The 27,108-nt window shown below is 43.3% G+C and overlaps 2 protein-coding genes across 2 annotated transcripts; one reads left to right on the top strand and one right to left on the bottom strand.

Annotated features, from left to right (window-relative positions):
* strn4 (striatin, calmodulin binding protein 4) lies at positions 1–20,614 on the bottom strand. The gene is made up of 18 exons (XM_085796456.1): positions 19,772–20,614; positions 11,721–11,824; positions 11,519–11,595; positions 11,282–11,360; positions 10,946–11,131; positions 9,306–9,483; positions 9,019–9,175; positions 8,295–8,390; positions 7,862–7,980; positions 6,925–7,100; positions 6,389–6,436; positions 6,126–6,247; positions 5,855–6,022; positions 5,599–5,739; positions 5,387–5,485; positions 5,194–5,280; positions 3,852–4,040; positions 1–3,244 (listed from the first exon to the last, which is right to left on the bottom strand). Exons 1-17 carry the CDS (start codon positions 20,105–20,107, stop codon positions 3,871–3,873), a joined length of 2,343 nt encoding a protein of 780 aa, XP_085652582.1. The 5' UTR covers positions 20,108–20,614; the 3' UTR covers positions 1–3,244; positions 3,852–3,870.
* A 927-nt stretch (positions 20,615–21,541) lies between these two features.
* fkrp (fukutin related protein) lies at positions 21,542–24,221 on the top strand. The gene is made up of 2 exons (XM_085796454.1): positions 21,542–21,971; positions 22,175–24,221. Exon 2 carries the CDS (start codon positions 22,298–22,300, stop codon positions 23,894–23,896), a length of 1,599 nt encoding a protein of 532 aa, XP_085652580.1. The 5' UTR covers positions 21,542–21,971; positions 22,175–22,297; the 3' UTR covers positions 23,897–24,221.
* Positions 24,222–27,108: the final 2,887 nt, after the last annotated feature.

The following is a 27,108-nucleotide window of genomic DNA, read 5'->3' as shown; positions in this document are numbered from 1 at the left end:
TCTCAATTCACTGTACAAAATCTTCATTTTTTGTTTTTTTCTTCCTTAATGACATACAACAGGGAACCCGTAAACAAAAAGAAAAGTCATTTGATACAAGCTAGTATGCAGTTCAAAAATATATAATAAAACAAAATTAATAAAAAGCAGGTCTCTTATCCCTTGTAGTTAGAGGAAATTGTTTGAATACAGCTTAATATGATGTACAAAATATCACACAGTGATAAATTGCTAATAAAAAAATAAAAACACAAAGAAATGAGAGTCCTTTACCTTGGCCTCTGACTGGTAACAGATTTTTTTTTTAACTTAGGTTTTTTCAATTTTTCACATTTTTTAATCATTTTTGCTTTTTTACAAGTTATACATTGCCATTATCAATCACAAGCAAGTTCTATGCCTAGCAAGGAAGAATGATTCACTTATGATACTACAGTATTCTTACATCTTAATAATCATATTCATAATCAAAGAAAAGAAATGCAAGAAAGAAAACAAGGAAATGATGGACATTTACAGCACATTATGGCATTTCTAGTCATCATTTACAACCTCTGTTTTGATTTCTTCTCCTTTTTTGATGTGTCATACTGATTTGTCTTTATTCTCAGAGAGGGAACCCAGTAGCTCAGAGTGAAAGCAAACAAAACAAAACAAAACAAAACCAAAAACCATCAGTAACCGTCACTATCAAAACACTGTGAGCCACCGCGGGTTCCACCTTTGTAGTATTTATTCCAAATTGTATTAGAAATACCTACAAAATATCCTCCCTACACCCCGTCCATCTATTCACAGCATCCACTATTAGATGTAGTGCAATGTGGGTGGAGCCAAATAGTATTTAAATGGGATAAACAGGATGCTGGGCCCAGCAGCAGTTCTCCTTGACAAGTATATTGTCAAAGAAAAAACGTACAGCGGAACGACACGCCGTCTGATTTCAGACAACAGTCCACCACCCTGTTTGAGGTTTAAAAAAAAAAAAAATCTGAACTATAAATGCTAGTGTCCCCCAGTGATGAGGAGAGGAGTGTTTACCTCTAGGCTACTTTTAACCTTTAGATCCGACATCTGACCCCTAGTGTGACCCTGTACTCTTTAAGAAGGAGGAGGAGGAAGAGGAGGAGGAGGAGGAGGGTTGCCCCCCTGACAGATGATTTGACATCAGATCTTTTCAGTCTTCTTGAGGTAATAGAATAATATCACCATGCAAATAATTTGAAGTCAGGTCAGCTGTTGGGAGGCAACCTTCACCTAAAGCAAACAACACGTGTGTCCTGCAGTTGTCAATATAAATACAGGCCATAGAATCAGAAATGTGAGGCGTCTAAAAGGAACAATGTGTCCACGCATGATGAATGCTCTCAGTTATTTTCAAAGCTACAGAACCTGAACAGCTCAGGTGCTGAACCGTGCTACTTCCACCCACACATCTTTAATAAATACTGTTCCTTTCATCTTTCTGACAAAAGTGGTTCAATTTAAAATGGACTTTCTTCTCTTGTTTATTTTTCTTTCTTTTTTTTTCCACCCCTGCCTGGAGCCGTTTCTCCCAGCATGCCTCTTCAGAGAGAGAGAGAGGAGAGCAGCTCTCTGGATAATGTGCTACTGTGCGACCGATGCACGTCAAACAAAAGGGAACCTCAACACACAACTAAAAGGTGGAGCTTCTTTTTTTTTTTTTTTCCTTTTTCTTTTTTCCAAAAGCATGGATAAGTACACGCCCATCGACCGACGGGCCGACCGACTTCAAGGTGACTTTAAACAGAGGATCTGAACAGCTTCATCTGAGGAAACTACTTCAGCCCGTGTGGTTCTCGCTGTCATATAATCATCATCATCATCAACAGCTCTACGCGCTCCTCGCTCTTTACTCACATCCCTCCCAGAAACATTAACAGCGACAGCTCGTTCTGAAATGTGACCAGAGGTAATGAAATGATCCAAACAATGAAATTCATTGAAAAAGTTGATTCATCTATACACACACACACATACAGTCTCGCTTTTTCCACAGGCACACACACAAAAAACAGGTCCCTGATTCTGACTCAAGACTGACGAGGTCTTTCAATAGCACCGAGATTTAACTAGTGCATTTACAAACACACACGCACACACACTCTTCTGTACAGTAAAAAAAAATAAAAAGCACCAAATGACGCCATTTGTGCATCATTTGTTGAGAGCGTACAAACCGGTGGTCTACCGACTTCCAACTACGGTGTCATTGTGGTTATCGACTTTTAGCCGGTCAGTAACGGTGTGACAGCATTATTCTGCGGAGACGAATTCAAACTGTACATCTCTAGAAATGGACCGCGATTGTGGAAATATTGTTCATCTATCTTGTACAGCAGAGCGACATTTAATCTCACACGCACACACATTGGAGGCAGAATCATGGGGACGCTATAATAATAATAATAATACTCAGACAGAAAATGAGACTTGGTGTCTTGGCGATAAAGTTGAAATTAAAGCTATCTGTTCAACACTGGTTAGCGACTGCTTAGTGCCTCCTCAAATCACACACGACTAAGTTAAACATTCTCCAACCCCCCCACCCCAAATACGACACCACACGCACACACACTCACACACACACTCTCACCCTGGAGTCTTTGGAATGTAACACATTAATTCCCAGTTGCAGAGGTTGGTCAGGTGTTTTCTGCCGACACTGGAAGCAGTTACTGTTTTAAATCATTCCTATGTTATGTATGTTAGAAACATGCCATTAATCAGCTATTTAAAAAAAAAAATCTGATCAAATGCAACGGTGCATTTGTGCGCTGTGTGCGCTGTGCAGTGTGAGTGTGTTTCCTCTGTGGTTCTCTGTGAAAATGTGAGTAGTGTGTCAGCAGTTCAAGCACACAAACACACACACGGTGCTTTGTAATAACCATTGGCAGACTGGAAACAGAGAAAAAGAAGAAAAGAAAAAACAAAACAAGCGGAGCAAAATATTGTAGTGTAGAAAAGTGTTACTCCAGATGTGATTATATGAAAACGGAGCAGTTAAAGTTATAAAAAAGCAGTGATTAGTATTACAAGAAGTCACTGAGGCATCAGAGAACAGTGAGGAATCGAGTGGAGGTGACGTCCTGTGGCGATGACCCAGCCAGTGGGGTGCAGGACAAGTGTGTATGAGTGTGTTTGTGTGTTTGTGTGTGTAAGCAGGTGAAATTTGTCCACTGTAGTCTTCAGTCTCTTTTGGCCCAGTTGTGGTTGTAGGACTCTAAAGGCAGAGAAAAAAGAAAACAGGTAGACTAAATTAGACCACACAGATGCTGCACATGACACTAAAATAAATCTAAAAGATATAAGATTACATTCAATAAAACATTTCGTTTATAGTTATATATATAGTTATAATCAAACAAAATAAAAGAAATCACACGTAAAAAAAAATAAAATAAAAATACTTTTGATCGTTAATTGTCAAAAAAATATAAATGAAAAACCCGCTGAGACAAAGAAGAGATTATATAGATCTCTTTTTAATAGGCTAAGATGAACGCACCATGACTGATAAACTAATCTTTATGGATAGAACTTAAGGACTGCTCCATTAAGATTAAATATTGTATTTTTTCTAGTGATAATGGAATAAAGCATGCTACATTCAGTGTGTGTGTGTACGTTTGAGAGTGAAGAGTTCTGCAGCTTAATCTCTTAATCTTTTAATCTTGATGGACTAAGAGCTCACACTGGTCTGCGTCTCGCTGCGTGTGCCTTCTCAAAATTAGTAAAACTGCGACGGTCCTTCGTCTTGCACCCTTCCGCCAAACCCCCCCTCCCCTCCCCTCCTCACCCTCCCCCTCTCCCTCTCCCGCTGATCTCACCAGAACGACGACAGTGCTGTCAGACAAAGATCTTGGCAAGTGCATCTGCGCCGGCGCTGGCGATGAAGGGCTGGGAAGAGTGGAAGGCCACGTCATGAATGGCCTCGTCGTGCTTCTTCCTGTGGGCTGTGATCTCCTGCACGCACGTCCTGTTGTCCAGCATCCACAGCCGCACCGAGCAGTCGTGGCCTGGAGGAGGCAGGTGGACACAGAGACGGCACAGTGGTGAGGGAGAAAGACACAGACACATCACCATTGAGTGTAATGTGAGGGTGATAGGAGTTTGGAAAGCACCTCCAAATCAAAACATCAAACATACTGTTTGACAACCTGCAACACTGCTCTCAAACCACTACTTTCTCTATACAAAAAACCCTTAAAGTGCTGGACAGGAAATCCAATAACTATCATCGCTGTCATATTTTATTGAAATACAAGTTTATAAAAATGGCATCAACATCCCACATGGAGTGCAGCTAGAGGAGACTGTGTTGTCCCATTTAGAAAAAGTACTTTTAGCCAGTCTGCATTTTCAGTCAGGGCTGCTCGTGAGTGGAACTTCATTCCAACTCACATTGGAAATCATAAAAAAAAATGCCTCTTTTAAATTCTTTTTTTTTTTTTAAGTGGCTAATTAGTGCTCAAAGCTGTCAACATTAAATTTTTGTGCTTAATTTTTTCCCACATTTGCTGCTCTGCCTGTTGGTGCTCTCTGATGCCATCTGCCATGTTGTCTGTCAGTTTATTAATTGTCTAGAATTACTGTTGCTTTTTGTGCATGGCTTTAATGTGTTTAGTGTCTATGCTCTGCTTGTTTGTTACCTGCTGGTTTGTTATTGTGTCTTGTGTAATCAATTTTTGTTGATGTTGGTGTTGCTGCTTAACTTTGCTTCTGTTTTGTTTGTAGCAATTGGCCGTTGTTTCAGCTGAGTTTATGTTAGCTTGTGTGTGTGCATGTATGGACTTTTACATAGTAGTCTGCCTTTTAATCTTTATTCAGATTTAGCCTTCTAATCCTTTAATGTATTAATTGTTTGTCTATAACTAAATCATTTTATTCTCTTTTAGGATGACGACTTAACATCAGTCCAGGGACAGCAGATGTAAAATAGCCTTTTGGCTAATTCTGGCATGTTTACATTTGTTAAAATGTTTTATTAATGTGCATTGATTATTAAACCTTTAAATAATAAATAAAATATACACCCAGTAATGTACAGGATGACTCGGCATGAAAAAGGTGTTTGATGATCAAGGTTTTTTTTTTTTTTAAATGATGTCTATTGGCTTTATCCTTAAAGAAGCCTGATTTCCTGACACAGGAAAGCTGAGTGGTACTCACTGCCAGAGATGAGGTAAGTGCCTTTAGGGTCTGTAGTAAGACAGGTGACTGCATCCAGGTGAGCCACCATTGAGTGAACAACTTTGCCTGTTCAAACACACAGATTATTGTTACTTAGATTAACACTGACATCCTGTGACAAAAAAACAAGTCTGAAGAGGAAACCCCACAGGGATAAAACGCCTGCAGATACCTGTCTTGTTGTCTAAGAAGCGGATGGTGCGGTTCTCGTGTGCGGTGATGGAGACGGGCTCAGACGGGTGACTGACCACTCGGTTGATCAGCTCGCTGCCTGCAAATCAAAACGCACAGCACAGCACAGCACATTTACCTGCCGGTTCTATCTATTTGTCTGAGTGTCATCTGAACAGGTGACATCATATGTTTTCAGAAAGTCAAACATACCATCCTTGGTCTGTGTCTCCAGCGCGGTGATGCTCTGCTCCGTGTTGAGGTCATAGAGCAGCGTCTCACCGCCGTCGAATGACACCACCACCTGGTTGGGGTCAGCAGCCACGAAGGCCACTGAGGTAGGTGTTCCATGCTCTGAGGAAAACACACACACACACACACAAAAAAACAACAACACAGGAGAAAAATGAAGTTGTGCATCAAGGACACAATGTACAAGTAAATCTACACATCCTGCACTGTCGTGTACCTCTCTCCTTATTGAAGACAGACAGGCAGGGGGATGAGTTCTGAGGGTCCCAGATGCGGATGGTTCCGTCGGCCGAGCACGAGGCGAGACGGTGATGAACCGCCGAGTAAGTCAGACCCCACACGCTGTCCTCGTGGCCGGCTAGCACGCTGCTCTCGATGCCAGGGTCTGGATGAAAATGCACGTATAAAACATGAGGATACATAATACACTCCTGAGCAAGGGTATTATCAGTTATTGGTTGGTGACGGCTCAGCTGGGAGTGACCAACCGTAGTTATCGTAAGGATCCACGTTGAGGTCCGGCATCTTCCAACACCTGACCGTTCCGTCCAGCCCTCCGCTGTAGCAGGATTCTCCGTCCTCGCCCATGGTAAGTGACAGAACGGCTCCACTAGACCCAAACAGAGGCATCAGTGACTGTGGACAGCTTTATGAAAGGTGTGAATTTGTGTGTGTGTGTGTGTGTGTGTGTGTGTGTGTGTGTGTGTGTGTGTGTGTGTGTGTGTGTGTGTGTGTGTTAGACTCAACTCACCTGTGTGCTCTGAATGTATAGATGGGCTCCACATCCAAAGCTGCGTTCCTGTGGACACAGTCTTTTATTAAAATCCGCTCCTTATTTCTTTATTAATCCATGTTTGATCATTATCTCTCCAACTGCTCATTTGAAGTTAAAGCAGAAGTAAGCGGAATGTTTGTGTTAATATAAGTCTTAAATAGTTATATCTTACGACAGCAATCACTTATATAGAGTGTTTGGTCTGAAACACAGGTCTGTCAGTCACTCTGCTCTGCTGTAAGCCGAGGAGAAAACTTTCCTTGTATCCTACAACCTTTATCCAATGAGGAGAGAGAACGGCATAAAGGGGCGGTCCTCTCTGTGCAGCCAAGGGATGCGCGTGAATGTGGTGACGTAGTAGGGACGAGGGTGGGGACTGCTAACTCCATCGGCTGACAAGAAGTTAGCCAAAACGACCGGATCGCTTACTTCTGCTTTAACTCTTATATTCAAAGTGCTCAATAAAGTAGTCCCTCGTTCTCCGTTTCCTGCACTAGCTCTGAGGTTCTTACTTTTTAGAGTGCATGGCCTTGTTGAGGTTCCATAGTTTTAGTGTTCCGTCCTCGGAGGCTGTGAGCAGCACCGCTTGGCTGGGGTGGAAGGTCAAAGCGCGGATGGCGTCAAAGTGGCTGCGTAGTGTGAAACGAGGGTTCCACGTCTTCTTGAACTCCTCTCTGTTGTCCTGCATCTGACACGTATGGAAGAAAAAGAGTGAGTTTTTGAGTGCGGACATTAAAGGGATAGTTCAACATTTTGGCGAATTGGCCCATTGCCATAATCCCTATAGTTTTAGGAGTAGATTTGTTACCTTTAATTGTCGCTGCAAGCTATTTTTAGAATGGCGGAGCAGAGCCGCGAGCTGCTCAGAGCTAAGCTACGGAGGCTCATGGGATTTCTTGGTTTCCCTCATCAAACCCATTAAATATACAATCCAACAACTCCAAAACTCTCTTGTGGACAAGTTGTGAGCTGCACATTCACCACGCTATGAGATAATAACAGAACGTTACCAGACAGAGTTGTTTTCGAGGCAATTTAATGCAAAACTGCTGATGTGTGTTCCTGTCAGGGGCAGTTTTTCAGCAAGCAGTCTCTGCATTTACCTATAAAACAGCTCTGCCTCATAATGTTCCGTTATTATCTCATAGCGTGGTGAATGTGCAGGTCACAACTTGTCCATGAGAGAGTTGTGGACTTGTTGGATTGTGTATTTGATGAGTTTGATGAAGGAAACCAATAAATCCCATTAGCCTCCGTAGCGTAGCTCTGAGCAGCTCGCGGCTCTGCTCCGCCGTTCTAAAAATAGCTTGCACCGACAATTAAAGGTAACGAACCTACTGCTAAAACTATAGGGATTATGGCAATGGGCCAATTCGCCAAAATGTTGAACTATCCCTTTAAGGGCTGGATAACATGCTGCGTATCGATAAGAGCACATGTGTTAATTACATCCATGGAGAGATCGTTGTCATTGGCAACAGTCAGATCAGCCAGTTCGCCGAGGTTCATGTCCCCGCCTCCGACTGCGTCCATGATGAAGACGTCGGAGGAGAAACCCAAGGCGCCACCTGCAGGTTGGAGGTGGAGAGCACACGCTTACTCTTACTAAATATATAAAACTGTAAAAAATTTAAGATATCCGTGGCAAGACTCCATTCATCCTGTTGCCTTATTCCCACACTATGTGCCAGAGGAAATATTCATAGGTGTAGGTGCAAATGTGTACCCCCCCACGCAGGCTTTGGCACTGAACAAAACGGAGACAAGATTAATCTAAGCTCCGATCGTGTGTGTGGGATACAGGGGAGACTGAGGAAGACGAGCTGGAAAGTGAGAGTCTATAGTTTGGATATTCGGTTGTGAAGGGGGAGGGGGGTCTTACCTTCACCAGGGCGAGCCTGTCCCGGGACGGAAGGGGGAGGAGTAGGCTTAGGAGGGAAGTCCGACATCATGCCTTGTAACTTGTTCCTGCGGTTCTCTGAACCCGGCAAGAGGAGAGAGACACAAAACATCCAGTCATGCAGAGAGGTGGAGGAAGGACGGCGTGAGGGCCAACAGACGGACAGATGAAGAGACAAGACGGATGCGGACGGAAGCGAGAGGACAGATTTCATTCTTTAAATACATCACACACACTCACACAACTTTACAGGCTTGTTTGGAGAGAGGATGAAATCGATAAAAGCAGAGGACTACGGTGTAAAAAAAAATGACTTAAAGAATGAAATGCGGATATACAGTATATACATATATTAAAAAAAAGAGAAGGCAGCATGCGTGACAACCTTTGAAATGACCTCGGACCACAGGACAGTACGTCTACAGACAGAGATGACGGCTACACGGCTCTAAAAGAGTCACAGACTGACAGCTCGTGAAACAGGACAGAGAGACAGGTGGTTGGGAAAAGAGGCTGGTTTTATTGACAAGAAGAGATGCCAAGACACAATGAGAAGTAAAAGATAAAAAGGTGAGCAAAAAAAAAGGGAGGGTAGGGGTAGGGTGGGGTGGTTGGGTGGTGGGAGGGGGCGGAAAAGACATATACAGTGGTGGCAGTGATTCGGGCAGTGCTGGTGCTTGATGGTGTTGCTATGGCAGCAGCGTACCTAACTCCCGTCCGTCCCCCGAGATCCGGGCCTCTCCCGCCCCCTCCCCATCCTCCCCCGAGCCCAGGAAGTCAAACTCTCCGAGGGCGTCCTCCGAGTCGTCTTCGTCTTCCTCGTCCTCCGGGTCCATGTCTGTGGTCATGGGCTCTGAACCCATCTGGACACGAGAGCAGAGCGGACAACGTTTTTTGTTTTTTTTTGTTTTTTCAAAATCACAAAGGACAGAGTCAGATACTTGGTCGTCGTTCGTCTCCATTTTTTTATTCAAGTCACGTACGGTCTCGTACCTTTACGCGTGACTTTTTGTTCTTGCGCGGCCCGTCGATGCAGTCGGTGGCCATGCCCTGGAAGTCGTCCTCCTCGTCGCTGTCGTCCTCGTCGTCATCCTCGCAGCCGTGCAGGAAGGGGATCTTATCCAGCACCGAGCCACCCAGACGTTCCTTAGAGCTTTCCTTGCCCGCATTCCTACAAATAGACGCATTCGTTTATAGTCCGCCGCAATCTGTGTTAAAGTGACTGGATAAAAAGAACATGTAGGACAATGGCTTACAGTGAGATGAACTGAATGAGACAGCATAACGCCATATTGTTTGCTGTCATTACAGTGCAGCTTTTTTTAAAATGTTTTACTTTGATGAAGTTAATGTTTAACTACCTTTACAGGTACAGGTTTCACTATTTCAATTCTTTATTGTCATAATAACACAGTTATCCATGGCAATGAGATGTTATTGACCATCTCAAGTACTGGCATAGAAGTATGCCAAAAAAAAACATTTAAACTTTAAACATTAGAATTTTGATGAAACTATCTTTGGTTAAAATGCTTCTACTACTGACATAAACATGTATGTGCTGTGTATCTGTGTTATTTTTTGCTTCTACCCTTTCTCATCCCTACTACAGTATCTCCAACACACTCACAGACATGCACATATACGGTAGTAACATGCACCACTTCCCATAAAATCAATTCATATTTTTACATATACATATACAGTATGTACAGCACTGTTCACACCAATAGTCTCTGTTTTGTTTTGTTTTTTGTCCTGTGCAATTCCTCTAATCGGTTGTTGTTATTTTTTGGTCTCTGTCTGTCTTTGTTGCATCTCATCTGTCTTGTATTTGCATCACTTAAAGAGGAACTATGCTGGACTTTTAGCTTAACTATGCTACATTTTTACCTTAATTACACAGCTATTGAGAGTCATTTTGATGGTTGAGTAAATGACTTGTAACTTGTTACAGGGAGAATGGAGCTTCTCTGCCTTCCAACTAGCGTCTCTTGGCTCTGCAGCACCACGACACAAACACACCCCTTAACCCGCAATCTCTTGTTTATGTACGGCTCTATTGATATTTCTCACCGGCTTCGTTTTTAACAAATGAACATGGAGGGGAGGGTACAGCAAAACAGCGAACAAAACAAATCAGTCCGCATATTTCCTCTTTAATAAAAATAAACAAAAAAAAGCATGTATCTGCTGTGCAATGACGAGTGCATGGCCTTAGTTGATCTTCTACATTAACTTCAGTCGCCTGCACATCTGCTGCATGGTGAATCCATCTCTGATTTCTACGGTGGCGTTTTTATATCAGTATTACCACTCAGGTCGAACTCTGCTTCATGTTAAGTGCTCTCCGTCAGATGATTCATCACCAGAGGTTTATTTGTGGACTTCAGAGAGGAACCCTCTCTGTACAGTTGTGTGTGTGTGTGTGTGCTCTACCTCTTGATCTAATTTCACATGGATCTGTATATAATGATATTTCAAGGTCACGTCTATGAAAAGATGATCAGATTGTGGCACAATGAGTAAGTTAGGCCTCGTCTTATAAAGTGTGGTACAGTGCGTGGTGGGAATATTCACTAAGTCCAAATCATCATCATCACGAAATGCAGGTGTTCGAGTCACGCTCTCACCTCTTTATTTGTTCCTCTATCTGTCTGACCAACAACGACTCTCCACCTGCGCGGGGCTCGGGGTCTGAGCAACTTTCGATGGGCGGGGGCCCGTTGGCTTCGGGGCTGCTTCGCCCGAGCAGGGAGCGCACACGCTTGGATCGCATGTCCAGGATGGTGTCTGAGTAACCCACCTCCTCCAGATATCTGCATTCACAGGAACATTCCCATCCATGTTAATACAAACCCACAGCCGTGAGAATCAATCTCCCAGAAGTTGATGGAGCGCTGACAGATCCAGATACAGATAGACACACATCAGCATGGTACCGAGACAAAAAGGAAGCAAGGTCTTACTTGCGTAGTAGCTGACGTCCCTCCTTCCAGGACATCTGATTGGCCGGCTCAGCGTCTGACTCAGCGGGCCCGTTGGGAACTAGAGAAAATAGATTGTTCAATAGTGATGCAACAGCAGAAAACGAGAACAACAGAAACTTTTTTGGAGTTTCAGCAGAGAAAGCTGCAACAGCAGAAGCTCATATAACATTTCCAAATAAGAGCAGCACAAAAGAAGTGTTTTTGGGGTAAACATACGTTGGTCTGCCTCCGTCTCTGGTTTCTTGTCTCCGGGACTCTGGTCGTTTCCTGTCTTCAGCTTCTGATGCTTAGCCCTGCAACCCGACATCAGACGACACGAGCAGAAACATTGTGTGTAAATGAGCAGGCAGATGTAAGGAGATAGGAACAGAGACAGACAGACAGAAAGAGAGAGAGAGCTTCCTGACACTTGTCGTACCTCTCTTGTTTGAGGGCATACTCCAGCATTTTGATCCGCCTCACCAGGTCCTGTTTCATATTCTCCTGCCCTTTCCTCTCACCCTGCAGGAACGCCACCTGAGCCTGAAACACACACAAACACACAGGATGGTGAGAAACCCACACAAAGTACCTTCAAAAAAGACACACACATGCGACAACCTCACACAGAAGAAGCATATAAACAAAATGCCAAATCAATTCAGATTGACATCACGACCGCCAGAACTGAATGAATCGGATAAGAAAAGCATGTCCTCGCTCAATTAAAGCTAAAGAGCAAAGCATTTGATATCAACAGTGATCACAAGGAGAAGAGGCTGTGAGTGTGAAAGGAAGGGGGTAAAAAAAAAAACAAAGATTGATGTGAGGAGCATAGTAAACATGACTTCAGAGAACCCAGAGGAGTAAGTAGAGGGTTGTGGAACAGGGCTCTTATTTTTAACCTCTCCAAACCGAGGCCTCACTCACTGCGCATCTGCACCAGAGGAAAAACAAGACTCAGACCGGCCAAATTCAAATACCCTCTTCTAAGACACATCCTTCCTTTGTGTGCTTCCCCTCTCATATTACATCCGTTTCCTTCCTCGCCGAGCTGATAAAATTCTTACCTTGAGGACAGAGATGTTCGCCTGCCTGCCTATTCCTGTCAAACTATTAAAGAGATTCTGTGAGAAAAACAATAAAAGATAATGAAAGAACAGACAGTGAGGAAACTGTCTAGACTATTACTTGGACAGAGCTTCCCTTCATATGGCAAAAACTTGATTGAAAAATGTTTAAGGTCTTTCAGGGTGAAAAAGGCTTGTTTTTTTTTCTGAATTATTATAACCGGGTGATGCTTCACAGCTGGGGTCTGAGCTGTGGTTCACACCGGGCAGCAAAAAGCCTGCCCTCTATTGGCCGGAGGAGAAAAATGCCCTGGTATAGGAACAAAACAAACATGAGGATAAGGTTTAAAAAAAAACGCTTGTTTCTCTTCTCTCAGGACTTGCACGCAGGTAATAGGAGGCAAAATACTTTTGTATTTCCGCTCTTTCTCTCTCTCTCTTTGTGCCAAGGGGTGCTGGAGCATTAACAGTGCTTGTTTTACAGTCCATTTCTCCTCTGCAGAGGCAGAATGGTTTATTCCAGTCTGACATAATAGGACATAAATGCTAATGTGACTCTGAAACACAAGCCAAGGCAGAGCTCGCTAGCCGAGTAGTGTGTTATGAGTGTGGGAGGTTCAGATATCAGAAAAACAGCATGTACATTATAGACTGGGCGCCGGAGACGGTTGAGAACAGATGAAACGCACTCAGCAAAAGAAAATGAAGAAAAATCTCAGCTCTCTTTAGAAATAACACCTTTATATACATATACATTCGCTTCTGTCAACAGGAGTTTGGTTCAGGCTTGACCTCCGCAGTCACAATAATGAAGTGAGATGTCCCTTTAAAGCATGTGTAACTGATACTGTGGGTCAAGCAGAGGCCGTCGACTCAGTTCAAATCAGTCAAATTCAAGACAGGGGCCGAGCGGGATATGAGGTCTGCACTTAAATAAACACATCTTCACCACTAAATCCTCCGTGTACTGACTCATCAGCTTTTCTGTGAGCGTAAACACCACAGGGGCCACTCCACTAACCCCCCCCCTACTGATGAACACAAAGAGACCACGACCAGAAATTATAGTGGGACAACCCCAGAGAGGTAGTTTACTGGGCTTTTCACCTTGTAAATAGTTCCTATATGTAGCCTAGGACTCATTTGAGTGTGATACAAACACACTGAGATGAAGCGTTCAATCCACCAAAACTGTTTTTTTTGTGTCTCATTTCCACCTCTGGAGTGAGTGGAATGCGTCTACTTGAGCCTGGAGGGGCAGGGCATGCATTTTTACTCCTACTTGCACACGGGCGAGCCGCAACCTGCAGACAGACACACACAGATAGCCATCATTTATCACATCCCTCGGCGCGCCTGGTGTGTGTGTGCCGTGCTGTGTGTTCCTAGAAGGAGTTTCCCCACCGGAGCCTGAAACCTTAAATCCCTATAACACCGCTGTGTTGGCCGAGACAGAGACAAGGCCTCGTGTATCTGTGTGTGTGTGTGTTTGTACATAATCATACACCCAAATAATCGCATCACATTGACAACGCACAACGCCGTTACGTTAACTGCCTTTTCCTGATACATAAAAGCAGCCAAAACAGAGGGACCGGTGCGTCAAAGGGTTTTCACTGCTGCTGTATGTCGTTCTTTATCTATCACAACAAAGTCATTCTTTCACTCCGACCTTGTTTTACAGTACTGGCTCTTCCTTTATACAGCGTTTCTCTTTTCAAAGCGGCAGGGTAATAGAGTCCACTGGATAAAAGATGATGTCAAGTAGGGCTGCAATTAACAATTATTTTTCATTATCGATTAAAGCAGAAGTAAGCGATCCGGTCGTTTTGGCTAATGCTGCGTTCCAGGCAGGCTTTTGAAACCGTAAATTACAGCTTCAAGTCACAACTTACGACTTTGTAGCGTTCCAGGCAACCCACTCGTGTTTTTCCGACCTGTTTTACCTGTGAAAGTCACTATAACGGCCACTCGTAACTTCCGACCCGTGAACTCGTACCAGATCGAACTGGTACGACTTCACAGGTCGGAAAAACACGAGTTACGGGTTGCCTTGAACGCACCATAACGTCTTGTCAGCCGATGGAGTTAGCAGCCCCCGCCCTCGTCATGGATCTATTGGTCCTCGTCCCTACGTCACCACATTCAGGCGCATCCCTTGGCTGCACACACAGCCCTTCATGCCGTTCTCTCTCCTCATTGGATAAAACTTGTAGGATACGAGAAAAGTTTTCTCCTCGGCTCAGAGCAGAGCAGAGTGACTGACAGACCCGTGTTTCAGACCAAACACTCTATGTAAGTGATTGCTGTCGGAAGATATAACTATTTAAGACTTATATTAACACAAAAATATCGCTTACTTCTGCTTTAATCTGTTGATTGGTTTTAGTCAATAAAATGTTAAATAATGTCGACAAATATCAATCAGTGTTTCCCAAACCACAAGATGACGTCCTCAAATGTCTTGTTTTGTCCACAAACCAAAGAGATACTCAGTTTATTGTCATAAAGGAACAAAGAAACCAGAAGTATTCACATTTAAGAAGCTGAAATCAGAGAATTTTTTCTTTTTCTTAAAAAACTACTCAACCCAATTTCAAAATAGTCTACGACTAATTTAATAATAGATTATTGTTCGATTAATCGATTAATTGTTGCAGCCCTAATGTCAAGAGTGGATTCATTGACGACAGCACTCATTGGCCACTTTCAACCTGTTCCGTATACCCGATGTCACCGCTACTGTATGTGATTCAGATGTGGTTCAGATTGAGACATGCTGGACCCAGGCCAACAGAGGTGAGACAAGGCAGCCCATTCAACAGCTGACAGAAATGTGTTCTGAGGGATGGATGAGACGATCACAACAGCAGGTCAAAGGACAGGACAATATTTACAGAGGAAGTTCTACCTCCTCCATCTGAGTAACCACATCAGTCGCTAAGTCTTTTGGTTGTCATTTGATCCACCTCTCCTCGCTCTGATGCTGCACTTATTTTCTTTTTGTACTGTGCCGGTAATCTAACAAAGCCTAAAAGTACAAAGGAACCTTGTTGCGAGCGAACCAACCTGCCGTGCCATCTGATCTCTCCTTCCTGTGGGTGGGTTTTTCCTCCGTGTGGCCTACTGCCACTGACCTTTCCAGAGTTTGTTGTAGCGTGGAGAGCTGACACATTTAGCCTATTCTGTCAGCCCCCCCCCCTTTCTCTTCACTCGGCACAGAACAGGGTCAAGGGCAGCTTTCCTCCTCCTCCACTGGCCACCCTCCATCTTCTCATCCCTTCATCCCCATGAGAGAATCCATGAGCCAACAAGTAGAGCAATGAAATTTCTGGGACAGCGCACTTTGATGGAGTGCGATCGGAGTGCACGGTGTGTGTGTGTGTGTGTGTGTGTGTGTGTGTGTGTAGATTTCAGTTAGAGAATGACATCCTAAAAAGTCAGACTTTCTGCCTACTGTACGTTGGACCTGAAGTTGTTTGGTTATCATTAGAAAGTTTTTCCTTCTCATTATTACATGTATCATTATTGTTTTGCATCATTCATTCATGTATGTATTTTTCCTTCTTTTTTTCCCCTATATTCACTAACTTTTTTCTACTTATTTTTCATTATTATCTTATAATTTAATTATTCCTAATTTTCTTGTCTTTACTTGTAACAAATTTGGTTTTTGAATATGTTCTTCATGGGTGAGGTTTCTCAGATAAGCCCTTTTGGGTTTCATACCTCCAAAAAAAAAAAACGTTTTTCTTTCTAAGTGCTTATAGCTGAGCTCTTTTTAAGAACTTCAAACTTCATCTATTGTCTTTTATTCTACTTTTGTATTCTTCTTTGCTCCTCTTTTAACTCTGTGTTTTTGTTTTCATGCTGTTCTTTTTAAATGATTTGTCTTTATGTAAAGCACATTGAGTTGGTATGAAATGTGCTATATAAATAAAGATGCCTTGCCTCCCCTTTGACATGTATACTATTTTAAATGATATGTTTGTGCAAAATAAATAATAATAAAAAGAAAAAAGTGAAATGACCCTATGTCTAAAATCACAATATTTATGGAAGAGTTCAGTGGATGAAACCAAGAAGTGACACAACACAGAGAGAACTATATATGTGCCTGTGTGTGGGGGCGGGAAGCACTCACTGTAATAATGCCGTACATATGGATGTCATATGTGTGTCATGGCTGAGAGCACAGAGCTATTAATTAGAGATGTGTTACCCAGGGGTCCAATGTGCCACACTCCACAGGAAGTGATGTCATCTGGGTCACAAGTAATCTATTCTACACAACTACTGACGTGGTTAATAAAAAATGACACAGCTGGAAAGGAGGATGATGCTTAGAGGGACAGGTAGAGGTCTGACTGTCCCCTTTCTCCTTGTAGGATACGCGCAGCACAGTTCATGACCGTCTATTCAATTAAAATGAGGATCGTTACAACAGGCTAATTACTACGGGTTCGTTCTCACATGATAGAATACACTGGGAAAAACAAAAAAAAGCTTCTTAGGTGTCTGAAGGACAGAGGGACACAAGGCCACCTGTCCCCAGCCTCATGGTCACGCTGGGACGTCCCACCTGGCCCCAGAAGCAAAGCGAAGGGAGGGCTTTAATTCCTGGCCTGTCACTGGAGACACGGCACCACAGGTGGCCTTTCACACCAAGAGACGGCACATGTGTTACAGAGACAGAGACACCAGGCCACAGACCGCCTACAGACACAGACATTCTAACACCACCGCCACACAAAGACTCTCATATCTGAGAGACAACACTGTTTAATGTTTGTCAAGATTTGGTGATGGTTTTTTTCTCTCTGCTGTTTATGGATTTCACGTTCTGCTTAGTGGCATATAAAGTCTGTCCAAGCAAATTTCCGTCAGTTCGATAAATAGTAATGTTGCAACAGTTTGTATAAATTCAATTCAACCTTTATTCCCACACTGTACCCATGACACGATACACAAGTTTAGTGATGGGGCTATTCAATAATATATATTCTTCTATGTTAAATATGTAATGAATGTGTGAGGTATAGATATGTACATTGTAGTGCTATGCAGCAGACGTGTCACTCCTCTTGCCTTGTCTTATTATAATGTTGAAAATCAATAAAAATATATTATTAAAAAGAAAAAATATCCTGAAATTCTACTGACGGACATTTCCTTGGACACACTTTAACCACAAAATGCCATGCACATCCACAACACGTGAGCAGCCTATATTATGGACACATGTACAGTAATGTTGATAACTGCACAGGACATTTCCAGGGGGGGCATGCTTGCTAACTGGCATGTTGAGAGAGCTCAGTGGGCTTGATGGCAACAAAAGCCAGAGGGATTCGGGGCCTGTGGGTGTTAAAATGTAAGCTAGGTCAATTTTTCAGCCTGGCACTCCACCGATGCTTTCCTCTCTCAGGCAACAGGACGTGGTGCTAATTGTACCCGACGAAACCAGATCATGTGCAGCAAATGCACTACACGTAAACAAAGTTCCACAACAAGCACTAATGGCACGTCGGATGCCTGTCGATGGCCCCCGCTCCTGACTTCCCATGCCCACCTCACCACGCGCCTGTAAAAGCAGAGAGCGCGGCCGGTTTGTTATTGTTCATCCATATTTTATTATGTTCCTATTTATAACTCCATAGGTTTGAGCTGGGGGCAGAGCAGCAGAGTGACATAAGATATGAAGACGGATATTTTTTTTTCTTCAGATTCCATCAAGCCCATAAGTACTTCATCATCGTGATTGCAAGCAAAAGTGTGGCAACAAGACCACATATTGGTTTTAGGAATGAAAAGGTGAACTGTTCTTCGTTCTCCACGCAGAGCAAAAACACCTTTGTATGTGTATGTTTTCCTAACCTTTCTTAATGCTGGAACAATTTGATGAGTAAGCACCATCTTGCCCAGCAATGCTCTGCCTGACGCAGTTGCACACATGCATGTAGACAGTTGAATAGTACATCCTCTGTCTTCAGCCCACAGCCTATAACCAATAACTGGAGATGTTAGGGAGCTCATGCCTTGCTCAAAGGCAATTCTATGGCATTTACATACATTTTTCTAGGCATTTCACAGCTGTAAACCTATGACCTTTAAGAACACAAAGCTCACTTCTCAAACCTAAAGGCGACACATTCATGTGTTTTTAAATGGCAGGGCGTTACATATTGTCAACGGGATTGAGAAATCTCAGTCAAATTATGACTCAAACTGAAAAATATAGTTGCACTTTCTACAATTCAGTCATGTTTGAACAACACCACACTGCTGATTCATCCATCTGTGTGACGGGGCCCAGTTCAAAAAAAAAAAAAATTGATTTCCTTTCAATACGACTAGACGCACCGACAGACTCTTTACAACAGACTGCTGTCTGTTAAGATTATGTCTCAAGGAACTTCATCTGAAGGGATTTAGCAGTAAGACGAGGTTTAGTGCAAAAACTGCTAGCTGTCTGGTGTGCATGGAGGGAGAGGAAGCCTACGTCCAAAGGTCACCCTGAGCACTTTCTCTCACTGTGCCAATTGTTTTGTGAGGACACAAAGCAATACCTTGAAACCTGTCCTCATTTTAATGGTGGCATGTGAGGACACCGGCTTTGATAACGCTCAGTATAACCATCATCAATCTCAAAAATTCTGTGATTACAAGAGGGAAGTCAGGGCTGTGTGACACTGTCATCATCATTTAACCACAGCAGCCACAGATTGACTTGATATGTCCCTCAAGGGTATGAAAATCTGATCTCTGTCTATTCGCAAAACTATGTTTCCACATCAATGCCAAAATACAAACTACATTGAGAGGGGTCTGGTCCGGGCATGTTTTTTTATGTGCACTTGCATTAAATATCAAGGAGACACTACAAGGTAGCCACACCTTATCTATGTTACCTGTCAGTTTTGGTCAGGGTATTACAGGATTGCTTGTTTGCTTTTTGCAGGCTGAGGTGACATAAATATAAATCAAATCCTAATTTCCTGGTGTATATCTTTGTGGTTGGAATATATCTGATTATAATGTGAGATTGAAGGCCAAGAGGCAAAGATTATTACTGCTTTCTGAAAATAGTTTGTTATGTTTAAAGCCCCTTTAGGAAGCTGTCTATACGTCTTTGTTGAGCATCAGCTGGAAATCACAAGAGTTCCTGTATTTCCATGAACTACCCAGTAATAATACACCCTGGTCAACACAATATGGGAAGGTGCAACGCTAGCCCGTTAGCATTTTGTCATCCTGAAACTGACTGTGGGGCATGTGTAACGTTTTACTGTCACAAAGCGGCACTGAAGGGACGGCTCCTCCTGCAATATCCGTCCTGGCCTTTTTTTTTTTTAATCATTATTATTATTCGGCGTTTAACGTGAATAGGAGCGTGTTGCTAAATCATAAACACATTTACCCTGAGTTCGTCTCTCTCAGCCTCCCAGCGGTATTTCTCGGCCTGGAAACGTCCCCACTCGAACTGGATGAAGTGCAGGATCCCAGGAAGCGTCATGCCCGCGTCCCCGTCCTGCGGCTCCCGGGACTGCGACGACCCGGGCATGGCCCCGGCTGCTGCTGCGGCCGCCGCTGCCGCCGCCGCCGCTGCCGCTGCCATCGCCCCGGTGGCCGCGGCCGGTGTCGCCTGGCCCGGTGCTGCTGCTTTGGGCCCGTTTGGGTTGCGCCCCGCTCCGCCGCCGCCGCCGCCGCCTCCGGAGTTCGGGTTTGGTCCTCCGCCGGATCTGTCCGCCTCCATTTTAACCGTTCAACCTCTCGCCAGGATAAGGAGGTGGAAACGGGCAGAGTAATAAACAACAATAATAATAATAAAAATAAAAAACTAGCCCGCTCCCTTCTTCCAACCCAGCAGCACAGCACTTCACTGTGAGCTAGTACCCTCCTTTCTTCCTTTCCTCCTCACACGCACGGAGCAAAATTACTATTCAGTTGGTAAAATACTACACTTCCGCTATCAAACATTCAAGATAAAACCCGACTAAGCTGTATATTTTAAGCATCGTGGCCCGTTTAGTTACCATTATACGACATTAATGGAACTTATTACTTGGAAACCGCTGCTAAAGTGACATCAAAATATGGCGATTAAATGTCTTTCGCTCAAATCAAGCGTTGAAATTACGTTCGCGACTCTTATTTTGTATATCCCGGATCTACTTCCTCCTCCTTGTGTTTGCTATTGGAAATGCCCGGTGAGGATGGCAAATAAAGGGCCGTGTTTTCTGTAATACACAATCACTGTGTCGCGAGGGGAGTTAATTTCCTGCCATTTTATGAGCAAGGATGTGTGAGGACAATAAAGGTAGCAGAGATTACCTACAACTGCATTTCCGGTTTGAATTTTCATTAATAAAAAAAAAGAAGGCCACCACAACAAGGCAATTTGGCAATTTTATTTGTATACAAATGTGTATTGTTTATGTATGGAAACCCTGACAGACTCTTCCACACATGGTTGCTACTGGACCAAGTGTCCTCTCAATAATTATGCATCAATTACATTTGAATGAATCAAACAAAATTCAGCAATAAAAACAACCCATTAAAGGTATGGCCAGTGTTGTCTGAAATAAACCAGTAACATCAACTAAACTCCAGCCATTATTATTATTATTATTATTATTATTATTATTATTATTATTATTATTATTATTATTATTATTATATTGCAGAATCTGAAATATTTTGGTAGCTTTGAGCATAGAAGTAGTAGTACAAACAAAATTTAGCTTGGAAATATTTTTCAACCAGATGTAAAGGACTGAGAATAGTAAATTCTACATGCAAACGTGTTTAATAAGGTTGTATAATAAAACAATTAACAATACAAAGGTGCAAAGAAGAAAATTGATTGTGGTCCATTAGCAATCTTTTGCATTTCAGTTAAAACACAAAGCCAATTATAGGCAAAAATAAAAAATAAAAGTACTAAATAGGCATGCATCAGGGACAGTAGGCTAGAATTACTGGAAATCTGTGTGAAATCAAAATGACAAAGTTTTAATGAATATGCATCAAAAAATATGTGAAATATGTACTTTCACACCTGCAATACAGAGGCAAAGAACAGAAACAGTGAAAACATTGCCAGTGAAATGTTGATGGGGAAGACTGATTTGTTTTTTTTCTGAGGTTGTGGCTTTTATTCTGAAAGACTCAGGTCGGAAGTCCCACTGTTGCTGCGGCCAACACAGATGGCAGGCATGATGATAGCTTCATGGTAAATTCACCCAGTCGGGTTTCATGGGTTCTTCTGAGCCTGTGTCAAACTGCTCAGTGGCGAAACATTTTTTCTTCTATCTGTGTGCGCTCAGGTCGCTGGTTTCGTCTTGAAATGCTGGCGACGAGATTTCGACCACAACTGCAAAAACATTAGCTAACAATGCAGATTCATATCTGTGTTTGTTGCTACCGAGTACGACCCAGCCAGGTTTGCCCCTATGCTACCAGAGATGGCTGATATTACAGACTACCGTGAAAAGCAGATGCAGCACAGATGAATGGGTTTAACGCAGCTAAAGTTTCTGCTGACATGGCGAATGCATGGTGTGGTGGACTGCTCTCTGCAAATGAAACAATGAAGTTGATGAATCCAAATTAAGGTAAGTTACAGTCATGATTTTTTTTTTTTAATCGATAGGTAATGCAGGTAGCCATGTTTTATTCATCAAAGAAAGCCTTGCATGAAGCTATGGCTGTCTTGCATTTAGAGGAACTCATTTTTGAATAGCTGCTTAAAATCAAAGTAGAAATTTGCAATTAAAAGCACAATCACTGCACCATAATGTGTTTTTGTCTTTCACAGGCTGTTTTCAATGCTCATTGCTCCATTACTACACTAATGGGGACCTAAGAGCCACCAGTGGACTTCTTAATTGAAACCAATATTTTCCTGCAGAGAGAGACTGGAAGGTAAACACTAACTGCCATGCGGATCAGCTTCTGCCAGGGCCTGTTAACCGGCGCCATCGTCCTCAACCTCCTCATTCTCTACTATGTGTCCCGAGCCCAGCAGCAGATGATGGAGAAGAGGAAGGAACTGGGTAGGGGCACGAGGAGGGCCGCCCTACCAGCCTCTGGTCTCGGCGGAGGCCTGGGGTTACTGGTAGGAGTTGGCGGTGAGCCCGGGGCGGTGGGAGTGGAGGGACACAGCCGCGGCCCACGGGTGACCGTCCTCCTTAGGGAGTTTGAAAACTTTGAGAATTACGTGGGGGACGTGGCTAATTCCTTCCTCCACCAGAGACCTGAACTGCCTTTCTTGGCTGTGGCAGATGCATCTCCGTACCCTCCCCTGGTGCTTCCAGAAGGGGCTCGGCTCCTGGTGCTGTCCCCCAGCCCCGATCAGCCGCCGCAGGCTCATAGGCCCGAGTTCCACGTCCAGACGGAGTTTGTCCTGCTGGTGCCCGACGGGGTGGAACTCGAGCAGCCCCGGTCTATTGAGAGGCTGATCAGGGAGTTGGAGGGCGAGGGTGGGGGGCCCGTGAGGCTGGTGGCGGCGCCGGTGCTGGCTCGCTCCGCCGTGCAGTGCCTCCACCTGCGGGTGAACCTCAGAGAGTGGACCGCCACCTACTCGCCCGCTGCCTCCGGGAGCAGCGGGAGCGTATGCACGGCTTTGCAGGGAGATGCGATTGTCCTCATTCGTACTGAGGATCTTTTTAACCTCTCTGTCCCTCTGGGGCGGCCCCTCTTCTCCTCCCTCTTTGTTCAAACCGCCTTGAGAGGTTGGAAGGTGAAGCTGCTGGAGAGCCCCTGCTTCTCCGCAAACCACCGACCCCTCTTCAGCTCCGCTCACAACCAGTGGAAGGCGGACACTCGACTGAAAGAGGCCACCGGGAAGCTCATGAGGAGCTTCGGCCTGAAGCGCCTCCTGCTGCCCGACGGGAAGGAACAGTGGTACGGCTGCAGCAAAGAGACGCCTCGCTGCTTCGGCACCGTTCAGGATGACACTCCGGACTACCTTTATCTGGATCGCTGGACGCCACCCTGCTGTCTGCGAGCTCTCAGGGAAACCACAAAGTATGTTATCAATATCCTGGAAAGCTCAGGCGTGCGCTACTGGCTGGAGGGGGGGACCCTGTTGGGTGCCGTCCGCCATCAAGACATCATCCCGTGGGATTATGATGTGGACCTGGGCATCTATCTGGAGGACGTACCCAACTGCGATCACTTGAAGAACCTGGACTCGGGCTCCCTCGTGGATGCCAACGGCTACGTGTGGGAACGGGCGGTGGAGGGAGACTTCTACCGAGTGCAGTACAGCGAGGCCAACCACCTGCACGTCGACCTGTGGCCGTTCTATCCGCGCAATGGCGTCATGACGAAGGACACGTGGACGGAGCACAAGCAAGACGTGGAGTTCCCGGAGCACTTCCTACAGCCACTGGTGCCGATGCCCTTCGCCGGCATCACCGCCTACGGCCCCAATAACCAGAGAGCGTTCCTGGAGCTCAAATTTGGAGAGGGTGTGATTGAGAACCCACAGTACCCCAACCCTTCAAAAAAGAGACTGGAGAGAAGCAAATTATGAAAGATGATGGAGACTGTCAAGCTCTCTTATTCTGTACTGTAATTGTTTACCCAACAACTTGGCCTAAAACATGACACCTGGGGACTAATATGGTGCCAAATGACATTTGCTCTCCGTTTTACCATAAATATTTCACTAGAAAACATAATAATCCAATGTCTGGTCAAAGGTTTTTCCTTGTTCGTAATATTTAAATGGTAAGTCTAACGTCGAACAACATTTTCATCCATCATAGGGTGAGAGATTTTGTTTGCAAAGGGCATGAGCGCTTGAAAATGTTCAATCCAATGTCCTGCATTGACATCTGGCATCCCTTAAAGGGATAGTTCAACATTTTGGAAAATACGCATAATCCCTATAGTCATAAGAGAAGGTTCATTACCTTTAGTTATCGGTTCATGTTGTTTCCAGTTCCGCGGTGCAGAGACTTGAGCTGCTCAGCGAACACAATGGAGGTGAATGGTACAGGTCCCCTGACCCTCAAAACTCATCAAATATACAATCCAACAACTCCAAAACACTCTTATGGAGAAGTTGTGACCTGCACATTCACCACGCTATGAGATAATCATGTAAATTACGAGATGGAGTTTTCGAGGCAAATGCATCTAGATGGAACTAAATTCCAGTAGTTCCGAGTATTTGCTTAGTGTGTCGTAATGTTACATAATTATACATGATTATCAATCAATCAATCAATCAATCAATTTGTTTATTTTGGGCATGTCAATTTAAATAATCATCATCACACTTCATCTTAGTTCAAATAATACAATACACATGGCCGAAAGGGAAAGCGGGAGAAGCAAAAGCTTATCTAGTCCCGCCCCCACAATTATTCATAGCGTGGTGAATATGCAGGTCACAACAGAGCGTTTTGGAGTTGTTGGATTGTGTGATGAGGGACAGGCGACTTTGCCAAAATGTTGAACTATCCCTTTAAAGATGGATCTGTTCTACATAGTGTACTAAATCTGCGTGTTGTATAATTAAGTTTGAATATGACTGCGATTCGCGAAGACGATGAATACTTTAAAATTTAATTGATACCAGTTTTAAGTTTCAGTCGACAGTATCTTAAGCAGGATTTAAGGTATTGTACAGAATCATTTGTGTTACATAAGTGGTTTTGCCCGAACAGGTGTTTTTATAAGCCTCTGGACTGCGTTACATTGTTTTGCACTAATTTTTTCAATTTTCAGTTTTGCACAGTTAATGGATGAATGTCATACTGACTGTCTTATACCCCGTGAATATACTGCTGTGAATGTGGTTTAATGAAATACACTCATCAGATATGTAGGAACTGCTGCTCTATCAGTCCTTAGTATTCAGTTCCAAACAAAATGCTATGACTACATTTGGAAATTAATATGAATTCTTTGCTCAGTTGTGTGCGTTACTACTGAGCTCCCATGATGTCTTTACTGGACGAAAACTTCGACTTCGAGTAGATTATTCAAAGGAAACTTAAAATTTTTAAAGGAGACATCTCCTGTGGGTATTACATGACTCTTGTAGTGTTGTTACTTGTGTGTGTGTGTGTGACTTGTCGAGGTGCCATTTTATGTGCTGGTAAATAAAGGAACTGGAGCTGTTTCATGGCTTTATTCTATTAATTTGTCTTGAGGACAGACAACAGGAAATATACTACTCACAAAAAGTTTGGGATATTCAATCACAGAAAGGCAGAGAAGTGGACGTCCTTTGGCCACAGGACAACATATTGACACATTGACATTTTTTGTTGTGGTATACCCACCACTGTTGTTAGCTTTCGTTTCAATAAATTGTTTGGGATGAATACTTCCACTTAAATGCCCTACTTTCATGATATAATATCACTGTAGTATTAACTTTTTACATTTTCCATAAATTTCACCTGAAAGTCGAGTAACTTTCTGTGAGTAGTGTATAAAACAGGCTGCTGCTGCAATTCTTGAACACTAGGTGGCACTGCACCACTAATTATCCCATGGCCCTTGCTTTACACTTTGGTTACCCTACTGTCAACAGCATTATTAGAGTTGTTCAGCCATATGGCAGGAGCTCAGAGGGTGGAGGATTTTATAACAGGTCAAACAGGAATGTCACGTCACGTGAGTACAGCTCACACGTCAACTACACACAGTCCAATGATGAGAAATATCTTGATCAAGAATGAGTGACGTCTTTAAAAGAAAATAGCTCTCACTGATTGTATTTCTCAAGGTGTGTTCATATTCTTCTATGAATGAAACGACGTTAGTCAAATATGGAGTGGTAACTGGATACACGTCTATACCACCAAGAGACTATGGAGGTTATTTTTAGCTGCAAAAAAAATGTAAAGGATCTCAGGGCATTTTAAATATGTCTCCCCACTTGTATGCTGCTGAGGAATAGAGGTGACGGATTGTAACAGGGCTGTGGCGTTCTCATAAAGCCACGTGTATTATTTGATTTGCTGGATCTGCTGAGAGTAAGGTTAAAACACACAGGCAAAATAATAAAAAAAAAGGACTTTATTATTTAAATTTTCAGAAACATGTTCAGATTGTAACTGGAAAAGTTTCTCTGAAAACTAACCCCACTGTAATAAAAACCAATCAACAACTAACCATGCATACACACAACAGTATGATGTAATCACAACAGAAATCCATATGGTGAAGTATCTCTAAAAGGAATGATAACCTCTTTTACAACCCTGCACCAAGACAGCATAAAGTCGAAGCTGGAGCACAGTGGCTGTTAAGGCAGTGATAAGCATTTTAGCACTCAGGAGATAAGACTTTAGAAATAATGCAATGATGACCATTATGGGAAATACTGCAAAACAAGTGCAACAGAAAGCTAAAAAAAAAAAAAAATCTTTGAAAAGATATTCCTCATTAAAGCTTTGGATATATCAATAGTAGCACACCCCCCATTCATTTGGTACTTTGGACTTCTAAACAGTTATAGATGATATGGATGGAAGAGATAAACATTCAATAGTGCAAGTTTACAGTTATCAATTTGAAAATAGACAGTATCACTCTACGGGTACAACTCGTCACTGCTTTCACCACACAGTCTCCAAAGTCTCAAGTCTTGAGGTTTTAACGAAATGCCCACTGCTGTACTGAAAAAGAAAAAAAATCACCAAATGGAAGAACTTTGTACACACAGTCTAGATAAATAAGACCAAGAAAAGAAAAGAAAAAAAAAGAGAACATAAAAGACTATCG

This window comes from Trachurus japonicus, chromosome 13 (genome assembly GCF_045865225.1).
Source record: "Trachurus japonicus isolate A0001 chromosome 13, Traja_1.0".
NCBI lineage: Eukaryota > Metazoa > Chordata > Actinopteri > Carangiformes > Carangidae > Trachurus > Trachurus japonicus.
The sequence above is the reverse complement of the archived record's forward strand: the minus strand, read 5'-3'. Positions and strand labels throughout refer to the sequence as shown.